Source organism: Chiloscyllium punctatum, chromosome 1 (genome assembly GCF_047496795.1).
Source record: "Chiloscyllium punctatum isolate Juve2018m chromosome 1, sChiPun1.3, whole genome shotgun sequence".
NCBI lineage: Eukaryota > Metazoa > Chordata > Chondrichthyes > Orectolobiformes > Hemiscylliidae > Chiloscyllium > Chiloscyllium punctatum.
Window position 1 is genome coordinate 154,367,187 of NC_092739.1, and position 12,555 is coordinate 154,379,741.

A 12,555-nucleotide genomic window follows, 5' to 3' on the forward strand; every position below is an offset into this window, starting at 1 on the left:
TTAAAAGACATAGAGTTACAGGTGTAAGTCAGAATTTCTTCATTTGTCTCTCTGAAAGTAATCCGGTATTTAAATTCACATTTGAAATGGAACTGTGAAATTTGCTCAATGTCCTCATTGACTAATTGGCCAGAGAATTCTCTCTTTTGTCGACCACAAATCTGCCTTTACTGGTCAGCATAAATGTTGGAATTCCTACATTTCCATGTACTTTCAGATTGAGTTTATCAAAACCTCATAATTAGGGCCTAAGCCATTTGTTCACCCTTTAAATGTGATGCTGAAATCGCGCACATTAGTAAAACCGGATGAATCACCTGGCACTGATTAAGGCACTCGAAATGACAATGACAGACAGCTCTGTCAACACTGCTGAGTCCTCCTCACTAATGTTTGGTGGTTCGTGCCAAAAATGTCTATCCATTTTTCATTTGAAATAATTAATTGTCTCGGTGGCAATCATATTCAGATCATTATCACTTAGTGCTTGAAAAGATTCTCCACCCCTGTTAGCCAAAAGCTTAAATTTATTCAATCCACACCTTGTACAATCAACTCCAAGGAGCAACTTTTCTTGATGTAACTTATCTAAACCTGTGATAATATTGTACACCTTTGGAAACGTTTCCTTCTACCACCTTTTCTCCTGAGGAGAGCAATACCAGTTTCTCCAGCCCAACCTTGTTGCCAGAGCATTCCAATCCAGTAAGTTTCTTCTGCACCAATTTGAGAAATATTTCAATTTTTGTTATTGTTAAGCAAGTTAGTAGATTAGGCACATCAATAGCAAATGGAATTTAATCCTGATAAGTGCAAGGTGATGTAGTTTGTGAGGTTTAGTATTAGAATTCCTATGGTGTGGAAACAGACCCTTCAGCCCAACAGATCCACACTGACCCTCTGAAGAGTAATCCACCCAGACCCATTCCCCTATCCTAATGCACCTAACCTACACATCCCTGGACACTAGGGGCAATTTAGCATGGCTAATTCACCTAACCTGCTCATCTTTGGACTGTGGGAGGAAACCGGAGCACCCAGAGAAAACCCAAGCTGACACTGGGAGAATGTGCAAACTCCACACAGACAGTTGCCCGAAGTTGCTGGAATTGAACCTGGGTCCCTGGCACAGAAGTAGCAGTGCTAACTTCACAGAGCCACCGTGACCCAAAATAAAAGAGTGATGCACAATGAATTGTAGATCTCTGTGGGGTACTCAGGAGCAATGAGATTTTGGTATACTAGTTAATGGATCCCTCAAGGTTTCTGCACAGTTGGACAGTGCTAGTGAAGAAAGTCTATGGAATGCTTGCCTTCATTAGCTAGGCATAGAATTTAGGAGCGAGGAAATCATTAGTTAGGCCACAGATTGAGCACAAAGTATTCAATCAGAAGGATGTGATTGCACTGGAGTGGGTGCATAGTAGAATGACCAGGATGTTGCCTGGAATGAAAAGCCTCTGGTCTGAGGAGAGGCTGAATAGGCTGGTTTGTTTTCCTTGTGAGCGAGGAGTAGCAGGAGGTGGAAGAGTGGTTGACAGTGAGAATTTTTTCCCCGTGGCAGACATGTCTAAGACGAGGGGCATGGGTTTAAGGTGAAGAGCAAGTGGTTTAGAGGATATCTGAGGAAAAAAAATTCACCCAGAGGTTGGTATGGAACATACTGCCCGAGAAGGTTGGGGTGGTAAGTACACTTGTAATACTTAAGAAGCAGCTGCATGTGTACTTGATGCCAAAGCTATGAACCAAGTGTCAGCAAATGGGATTAGTGTTTGTTGATTGGCATAGACATGGTGTGCTTAAAGGCTTGTTTCTTTGCTTTATATCTCTATGACTGCCAGAGCTTCATAAAAGTTCAGGATATCTTTCATGTTTTTGTACTCTATATTTTTTTTGATATCCCTGTGCAATATTTTGCATTGTGCCATAGTCAATTTTATATTTCCCTATCCTTTTGCATCATCTTGCACGTCACTATGAAATTTCATTTCCTACTCATCGGCCCACTTAGTTGCAGTTGATCAGCATTAGAACATAGAACATAGAACAATACAGCACAGACCAGGCCCTTCAGCCCACGATGTTGTGCCGAACATTTGTCCTAGCTTAAGCACTTATCCATGTACCTATCCAATTGCTGCTTAAAGGCCACCAATGATTCTGACTCTGCCACTCCCACAGGCAGCGCATTCCATGCATTATTGTTTGCCCACATCTCCAAGTATGGAAACATTGAAAAATATGACATTTTATTCTCTATTCTGATATGAAGTAATATGTACTGATCCTGTTGCTCTTCCTTGGAAAACACCTTTCTATAACATCCTCTTGTTGAAAAACAGCAGTTGACCAGAAATCATTTCTGACATGAAGGAATTTTTAAACCAAATTGACTAATCCTCCTTGACATGAGACTGAATTCAGTCAATTAGTCCTTTATGATACTTTGCCAAACATTTGCTAAAATGCACAAGGATCACAAGAATTAATGTTCTTTTACCATCTTAACTTTTGATGAAGTAACAAATTTGAAATGGATTATTCAAATATGATCTGCCTTTTACAACTTCAGACTAGCTGTTCTTGAAAAATGTAAGTTTCTGTAAGACTTTTTTTTCATGTTGATTAACTATTGTGTCTTGTTAACTTTAGGAACATTATCAATCATGCTTCTAAAGGCTTAGAGAGATCAATTGTTTGAGGTTATGGTTTGCAGTGGATGCACCACGTTTATACCTTTGCCAGACCCACCACTTTTTTTTTTCCTTATCCCATTACAAACTTTGAAGATTGTTACAAAGACTGAATGACCTCTTTCAGCAATCATGCCTGCATACACTTTTGCATTATGTCATATTCTCTTTGCCATTTTATTTGTCCTGCCTTCTTGCCCATTATAGGCCCTTTTTTGTTAACTTTGTGACTCCCCTACCTCTGTATCTTCTTTAGAATCTGTTAATTGCTAAGATTTTGCAGTTCTGAGCAGTTATTGATCTACAAAGTACACAATGCTGAATATTTCTAACATTTTGTTTACATTTTAGTTTTGCTGTATTTACAGTATTTTGCTCTAGTATAAAATATATTTACTTGTAATTTTAGCATCATGAAATAAAGTACAACTTTAAAACTGTCTAATTACGCTAATATTGAAGTGAATGTTCTTCAGAAATAATATCATAATTTATAATTGAAAATGTTATTTTGATATTGCTCTTTATTCTCTTATCAGACACACGAAGCTGGAGAAACTTTTTGAGGTCCAAGCCATACCTAAAGATCAGCAATGCAACCATTTAAAAAGAGTCAGTGCTGACCTGCCAGAGCTTGGCATGTAAGTGTTTCTACTAATATATGAAATTACTAAATGAAAAACAATGGGTAAAGATTCAAAGCTAGATCTGTCTTAAAATTCCCTTGATTTACAGGTTTTTACAGCATTTTGCTGTGAGTAGTGCGAGTCATGAACCAGTAAGAAGATCTGATCTGTCCATATTATTACAACAATCAAAGTTATCCTCCACAATCAGTGAAGTCCAGAATAAGGTAATAGAGCATGTTGTTGGCCTTTTAAAGACCGATGCTTAAAATGTAATTTATTTATTCTTTATTGAAGGTGACTTGATAGAAGTATATAAAATTAAGAAGCATGGATAGGGTGGGTAGCTGGTGCCTTTTCCTAGAGTGGTAATGTCAAAAACTAGGGCCATAAGTTTATGTGCAAGGGGAAATGTTTAAAGGAAATATGTGGAGCAAGTTTTCTACAAGAGATGATTGATGCCTGGAACATGCTGCCTGGGGAGTGGTAGGACCAGATGTGATAGCAACATTTAAAAGGCATTTAGACAGATATAAGAACAAGCAGGGGATAGACGGATAAGCATTGTGTGCAAAGAGATTGGATTAGTTCAGAATGGTATGGTCAGTGCAGATATGGTGGACTGAAGTGCATGTTCCTGCGCTGTACTGTCTTATGTCCTATGTACCATTAATTGCAAATCTGTAGTTCAAACTCAGCAAATGTAAATAGAGTTTGAATGACCAGCTAGTTATATCAGAACAGCATAAGTAGTGACTGGCCAAAGAGTTGCTACTTGGAGTAATTGGACTGTGTAACTTGCCTTTATGTTCATTTAATCTTTCCCAGTGTACACCTACATAACTTTGATCCAGCATTAATATTTTACAGTGCATTGATCCCATTTAATTTTTTTGAAAGTGCTGTGCTAATACGATTAAAACGATACCTTATGGGTATGAGTGTTCTACTTTTTATTTTCATGAATTGTTCAGAAGAATCTGCAGATGCTGAAAACCAAAAAGAAAGAAACCCAAAGCATTAGAAACTTTCTTCATGTCTGGCAGCATCTATGGAAGGAGAACCAGAATTAATGTCTTAATTCAAGGAATTGGAATTTGAAACATTGTTCTATCAGACTATTAAACCCTAAAAAATAGGAACAGGAGTAGGTATTCAGCTCCACTGGTCTGCTCTACCACTCAGTACTACTTCCACCCACTTTCCTGCCCTTTCCCCATAATTATTAATTCCCTGGCTGGTCAAGAATTTACCTAAATTTAACCTTAAATATATACACGAACTCTGCCCCCACAGCGCTCTGTGGGATTTCTGAATAAATTCCTCCTCATATCAGTCTTAAATTAGTGCACTTGATTCTGAGATTAGAATTAAAATTAGGTTTTTTGTCATGTATACGCAAATACAGGAGTACAGTGAAAAGTTTACAGTATCGCCCCCATGTGGCGCCATCTTTGGTTCGTACCTTGGTACTAACTTTTTTTCTTTATTTCTCTATTTTGTATCTAAGGTACTAACCTTAGACACAAAATAGAGAAATAAAGAAAAAAAGTTACATTACCTTCATAGTATAAGTTACAAAAATAAGAACTGAAGTTAAAAAGATAAACATGAAAGTTTTTTTTTCGAAAAGTGCACTAGATCAATGTAGGAGGCTTGCACATGTGGTCTGACAGAATTTGCAAGCTGCTGACTGACCACCTTGGTCTACTGGCCGTCCCCACTCAGCTCAGGGCATGTTGGCCATTCCCGTTCCGCTTGGGCCTCTAGCCCCCAGCCGTCCTGCCCTGCTCCACTTCGCACAGGCCTCCAGACTCTAGTCTTTGGAAGAAACACAGACAGTCTCATGATGGCTAGAGTCCCAACGTTTTTAACTTTCCTCATAAGACAGTTCCTCCATGCTAGGATTCAGCCTGGTGAACCTTCTGTGAACTGCCTCCAATAATTAATATATTTTCTTAAATAAGTGGAGCAAACCTGTTCACAATACACCACCTTGTGTACTTGCAGTAAGTCTTCCATTGAAATAAGGACCAACATTCCATTAGCCTTCCTGATGACCTGTTGTACCTGTGTGCTAGCTTTGTGTTTCATGTACAAGAGCCCCCAAGTCCCTCTTTGTTGCACCTTTCTCCAGCTTTTCTCCATTTAACTAACATTCTATTGATTTGTTCTCTCTTTGAAAATGTTTTCCCCAAATTATACTCCATTTGTCAACTTGTCCACTTAATTAATCTATAAATATCCTATTTGTAAACTGTTATATCCGTCTCACAACCTTTCCATCTAGTTTAGTGTTGTCTGCAACTTTGGCTAAATACATGCACTTCCTTCCTCCAAGTCATATATTGTAAACAGTTGTGGTCCCAGCGCTGATCCCTGTGGAACCCAGCTAGTTGTGGGTCGCCAGCTAACAAACTTCCCACTAAGCTGCTGACCACATGCCTTCTCCTTATCATCCCCACATTTGCCAATGAGGAAAATACTAAAATAAAACCAAGAACTGTGGATACTGGAAAGCTGTTCTGATGATGGACCCAAAACATCAACTCTGTTTTCTTTCCACCGATGCTGCTAGATCTGTTGAATTTATCCAGCATTTTCTGTTCTTGTTAACTTGGGGATTAGTGAAGGTAATGTAATTGTATGTCGAGGGGCGGTGATTAGGTTGTCTCTTATTGCAGATAGTTAATACCTGGCTTTTTTGTGGCATGAATGTTACTTGCCACTTTTCAGCCCAAGCCTGGATATTGTCCAGGTCTTAGTGCATTTAGGCATGGACTGCTTCAGTATCTGGAGTGTCACCATTGGTGCTGTGATCAGTGGATATTCTGAATACTGACAGGGCAGTTCATTGATCAAACAGCTAAAGATGGTTGGGCCAAGGACACTAACCTGCAGAATTGTTCCAGAGCTGAGATGAGTGGCCTCAAACAACCACAACCATCTTCCTTTGTGCCACGTATGACTCCAACCAGCAGAGTGTTTTTCCTCGATTCCATTGATTACAGTTTTGCTCAGGCTCCTTGATGCCACGCAAATCAAATGTGGCCTTGATATCAAGGACCGTCACACTCTCACTTCATCTCTGGAATTCAGCTCTTCTATCTTGGTTTGTTTGAACCAAAGCTGATATGAGATCAGAAGCTGAGTGTCCCTGTTGGAATCCAAACTAGACATCAGTGAGCAGATTATCGTTGAGCAGGTGATTGCCAGCTTATTGCAAAAACTGAGAGCGCTAGGCCATTTTGCCAAGTTGATTAAATTCGGTCTTCTAATTGAGTGACTTTTAAAGTTTTTTTTCACGGTTATGTGTATATCAATGGCTAACCCAAGTTTGTTGTCCATCACCAAATTGCCTGGAGGACAACTAACAGCCACTGCATTGCTGTTACTTTGGAGTTGTTGTTAGGCTAGACTAGTTAAGCCTAGTAGAATTCCTTCCCTAAAGGACATCAATGAATTAAATGATTTTCTTTGTGACGTAGTTGCATAGTTTTATTAGACTGTTTTTTTTTTATTTCAGGTTTTTATTCAGATTTCACCAGACATGGGATTCAAACCCATATCACCAAAACATTAGCTGTGGATTACTTTTCAAGTGACATTACCACGAGGTCACTGCCTCTCCTGACTCAAGTAATTTAAAAACCTGTTTTGATGAAGAAAACACAGCCTGAGTTAAAATACTGATTAGTTGAGTGAATATGGTGGGTGGTAGTGAAGGGTGGACAAATCAGAGGTGCCCCATGTGTATTTCTAGCCACTTGGTGGAGGAGGAGACCAATCATCGAGCTTTAGTTTAGTTTTAGATTTATTTACAAAAGAAGACATTATGAATACGTAGTTCCTAACCCTTCAATGCACTTCCTGTGCCAATAAATATTTGATATACTCTTTAGAAAATTATAATCAAATCAAAAACTTAACATGTTGACAGCAGCTTAAAGGGGCACTGCATCAGAAACAAAACTTCAAAGTTGCTTTCAAAACGAAAAAGAAAGATGTTCGTGGGGCTGTTGATGCGTTCTCGCCTGAGATATCCACTTTTGGAAGGCCAGGGAACTGCATGCTCCCTTTCCAGGGAGACCTAGGCATGGACTTTACTCCATGTTGCTCTTCGATAGATAATGTCCAATGACCATTTCTGCTGTTTGGACCTGTTAATGGCCACTGTGGCCAGGCCCACATGGGGCACTTCTGATTTGTCCACCCTTCACCACAACCCCCCAAATCATGAGCATGACATTTCTGTACTTTCATAAAAGAGGAGCAACAAAGTAGAGATACAGTCTGTCTTCTCAAAGCCACAATGAATACAGGTGGTTTTGGAGTCCATGCTCCATGTCACCTAATACATGCCTGTGCACTACTCTCCACACTAAATTCCTGTGGTAAAAGGCAGGACTCTTTGGAATTTTCCTTATAGACCCCCACCTAAAGGCAGGACAGAATGCCACATTAGAACGAGGAACAGTACAGCACATGAACAGGCGGTTTGGCCCACAGTGTTTGAGCAGACTATGATGCTATTCTGAGCTACGCCCAGCTGCCTGCCCGTGATCTGTAAGACTCCCTATTTCCTACTTAAGTATCTGTCATGTGACATCTGAATGTTTACAGATGGTGTACAAGGACAGTGTCCAGCAGCAACCCAGACTGAAACCCAGGTGGGGGCATGGAATGCGCTGCCCGTGGGAGTGGTAGAGTCAGAATCATTGGCGACCTTTAAGCGGCATTTGGATAGGTACATGGATGGGTGCTTAATCTAGGATAGAAGTTCGGCACAACATCGTGGGCCGAAGGGCCTGTTCTGTGCTGTATTGATCGATGTTCTATGTTCTAAAACCCTGCCATTTGACATGGAATAGCATGGAGGAGATTTTCTTGAGACTGTTCAGATTATCAGCTGAGACACTCTAGGATGATTTCAGGACCTTTAGCCAATGTGAAATACCATCCATATGGGGGTCAGTTCAGACAAACATCCACCTGACCATTGAGCCACCTCTAAGATGCAGATGCAGTCAGGACTAGGTGTTAGGTTTCTTAACGAGGTAAAAACAATAACTGCAGATGCTGTAAACCAAATACTGGATTAGTGGTGCTGGAAGAGCACAGCAGTTCAGGCAGCATCCAAGGAGCAGCGAAATCGACGTTTCGGGCAAAAGCCCTTCATCAGGAATAAAGGCAGTGAGCCTGAAGTGTGGAGAGATAAGCTAGAGGAGGGTGGGGGTGGGGAGAGAGTAGCATAGAGTACAATGGGTGAGTGGGGGAAGAGATGAAGGTGATAGGTCAAGGAGGAGAGGGTGGAGTGGATAGGTGGAAAAGGAGATAGGCAAGTCGGACAAGTCCGGACAAGTCAAGGAGACAGTGCTGAGCTGGAAGTTTGAAACTAGGATGAGGTGGGGAAAGGGGAAATGAGGAAGCTGTTGAAGTCCACATTGATGCCCTGGGGTTGAAGTGTTCCGAGGCGGAAGATGAGGAGTTCTTCCTCTCGAGGACACATCTTCCTACTGCCCCTTCGACCATGACCCCACCCCCCCCAACCCCAAACCATCATCTCCCAGACCATACAGAACCTCATCACCTCAGGAGATCTCCCACCCACAGCTTCCAACCTCATAACCGGGAATCCCGCACTGCCGGTTCGACCTCCTTCCCAAGATCCACAAGCCTGACCACCCTGGCCGACCCATTGTCTCAGCATGCTCCTGCCCCACTGAACTCATCTCTACCTACCTCGACACTGTCCTATCCCCCCTAGTCCAGAAACTCCCCACATACGTTCGAGACACCACCCACGCTCTCCACCTCCTCCAAGACTTCCGTTTCCCCGGCCCCCAACGCCACATCTTCACCATGGATATCCAATCCCTCTACACCTCCATCCGCCATGACCAGGGCATCCAAGCCCTCCGTTTTTTCCTCTCCAGACGTCCCCAACAGTACCCTTCCACCGACACACTCACTCGTTTGGCTGAACTGGTCCTCACCCTTAACAATTTCTCCTTTGAATCCTCCCACTTCCTCCAGACCAAAGAGGTAGCCATGGGCACACATATGGGCCCCAGCTATGCCTGTCGCATTGTTGCCTATGTAGAACAGTTGATCTTCCGTAATTACACTGGCACCACTCCCCACCTCTTCCTCCGCTACATTGATGACTGCATTGGCGCCATCTCGTGCTCCCGCGAGGAGGTTGAGCAATTCATCAACTTCGCCAACACATTCCACCCTGACCTTAAATTTACCTGGACTATCTCTGACATCTCCCTCCCCTTCTTGGACCTCTCCATCTCCATTAGTGATGACCGACTTGACACTGACACTGGCCTCCGCCGTATCTGCTCCCAGGAGGACCAGTTCCACCACAGAACACACCAGATGGCCTCCTTCTTTAGAGACTGCAATTTCCCTTCCCACATGGTTAAAGATGCCCTCCAACACATCTCGTCCACATCCCGCACCTCCGCCCTCAGACCCCACCCCTCTAACCGTAACAAGGACAGAACGCCCCTGGTGCTCACATAGAACATAGAACAATACAGCACAGAACAGGCCCTTCAGCCCACGATGTTGTGCTGAACTTCTATCCTAGATTAAGCACCCATCCATGTACCTATCCAAATGCCGCTTAAAGGTCGCCAATGAATCTGACTCTACCACTCCCTCGGGCAGCGCATTCCATGCCCCCACCACTCTCTGGGTAAAGAACCCACCCCTGACATCTCCCCTATACCTTCCACCCTTCACCTTAAATTTATGTCCCCTTGTAACACTCTGTTGTACCCGGGGAAATAGTTTCTGACTGTCTACTCTATCTATTCCTCTGATCATCTTATAAACCTCGATCAAGTCACCCCTCATCCTTCGCCGTTCCAACGAGAAAAGGCCGAGAACTCTCAACCTATCCTCGTACGACCTACTCTCCATTCCAGGCAACATCCTGGTAAATCTTCTCTGCACCCTCTCCAAAGCTTCCACATCTTTCCTAAAGTGAGGCGACCAGAACTGCACACAGTACTCCAAATGTGGCCTAACCAAAGTCCTGTACAGCTGCAACATCACCTCACCTTCCACCTTACAAACCTTCGCATAAACCAAATCATCCACCGACATTTCCGCCACCTCCAAAAAGACCCCACCACCAGGGATATATTTCCCTCCCCACCCCTTTCCGCCTTCTGCAAAGACCATTCCCTCCGTGACTACCTGGTCAGGTCCACACCCCCCCTACGACCCACCCTCCCATCCTGGCACTTTACCCTGCCACCGCAGGAACTGTAAAACCTGAGCCAACACCTCCTCCCTCACCTCTATCCAAGGCCCTAAAGGACCCTTCCACATCCATCAAGGTTTTACCTGCACATCCACTAATATCATTTATTGTATCCGTTGCTCCCGATGTGGTCTCCTCTCCATTGGGGAGACTGGGCGCCTCCTAGCAGAGCGCTTTAGGGAACATCTCCGAGACACCCGCACCAATCAAGCAAACCGCCCCGTGGCCCAACATTTCAACTCCCCCTCCCACTCCGCCGAGGACATGGAGGTCCTGGGCCTCCTTCACCGCCGCTCCCTCACCACCAAACTCCTGGAGTAAGAACGCTTCATCTTCCGCCTCGGAACACTTCAACCCCAGGGCATCAATGTGGACTTCAACAGCTTCCTCATTTCCCCTTCCCCCACCTCATCCTAGTTTGAAACTTCCAGCTCAGCACTGTCTCCTTGACTTGTCTGACCTGCCTATCTCCTTTTCCACCTATCCACTCCACCCTCTCCTCCTTGACCTATCACCTTCATCTCCTCCCCAACTCACCCATTGTACTCTATGCTACTCTCTCCCCACCCCCACCCTCCTCTAGCTTATCTCTCCACGCTTTAGGCTCACTGCCTTTATTCCTGATGAAGGGCTTTTGCCCGAAATGTCGATTTCGCTGCTCGTTGGATGCTGCCTGAACTGCTGTGCTCTTCCAGCACCACTAATCCAGTTAGGTTTCTTAAGACATTACAAATACAAGTAACTATTGAATTAATGGCCCCCCCTCCTGTAACCTATGTCAGTGAGCCATCAGTCAGTGGTGGGTAAGTATTGGATGAGATTTGGAGAGAAAGGATTTATATGCTTTTGGAAAGGCAAGGATTGATTAGGAGTAGTCATCATGGCTTTGTGCATGGGAAATCCTGTCTCACTAACTTGATTGAGCTTTTTGAAGAAGTGATAAAGAAGATTGATAAAGGCAGGGTGGTTGACCTTGTCAATATGGACTTCAGCAAAGTGTTCAACAAGGTTCCACATGGTATGCTGGTGAGTGAGATTAGATCACATAAGGTCCAGGGGGCGCTAACCAGTTGGATACAAAAATGGCTTGGAGGGAGAAGACAGAGGGTGGTGGAATTCTTTTTTTTTTGACTGGAGGCCTTTGACCACCAGTGTGCCATAAATATTGATGCGTTTTGTCATTTACGTAAATGATTTGGATGCGAATACAGGAGGCATGATTAGTAAGTTTGCAGTTGATGCCAAAATAGGTAATATAGTGGATAGTCAAGATTATCTTAGAGCACAACAGGAGCTTGATCAGAGGAGTGACCGAGGGGTGACAGATGGAGTTTAATTAAGATAAATGTGAGTTGTTGCATTTGGAAAGGCAAACCAGGGCAGTACTTGTACAGTTAGTAGCAGAGCTCTGGGGAGTGTTCCCAAAGTGACCTAGTAGTGCAGGTGCATTGTTCCTTGAAAATGGAGTCATAGCTAGACTTGATGGTGAAGGCATTTGACACACTTTCCCTTATTGGTCAGAACATTGAATATAGGAGTAAGGATGTCATGTTGCTGCAGAACGGGGTATTGCTGAAGCCACTTTTTAGTATTGTAAATGCAATTCTGATTGCCCTTTATAGGAAACACGTTAAAACTTGGGAAGGTGCAGAAAAGATTTATAAGGCTGCTAGTGGGACTTGAGGGTTTGAGCTATAGGGAGAGGCTGCATAGACTGGGGCTTTTTACACTGGAGTATTGGAGGCTGAGGGGGTTACTTTAGAGAGGTTTATAAAATCATGAGGGGCATGAATAAGGTGAATTATCCCAGCTCTTTTCCCTAGGATAGGGGAATCCAAAACTAGAGGACATATGTTTAAGGTGACGGGGGAAAGATTTAAAAAGGTTCTGAGAGGTAACTTTTTCCACAGAGGGTGGTGCATGTATGGAACGAGCTGCCAGAGTGATGGAGGTG

General features: G+C 43.3%; 1 protein-coding gene across 4 annotated transcripts in view; it reads left to right on the forward strand.

Moving 5' to 3' along the window:
* Nucleotides 1–12,555, forward strand: part of dnaaf9 (dynein axonemal assembly factor 9) — a 212,406-nt gene that overhangs the window by 139,385 nt on the left and 60,466 nt on the right. For all 4 annotated transcript variants that reach the window (XM_072577236.1, XM_072577220.1, XM_072577228.1 and 1 more), the window contains 2 exons: nt 3,233–3,334; nt 3,429–3,546. In XM_072577236.1, coding sequence (XP_072433337.1) covers nt 3,233–3,334; nt 3,429–3,546 — 220 coding nt within the window. The remainder of the gene's footprint in view (nt 1–3,232; nt 3,335–3,428; nt 3,547–12,555) is intronic.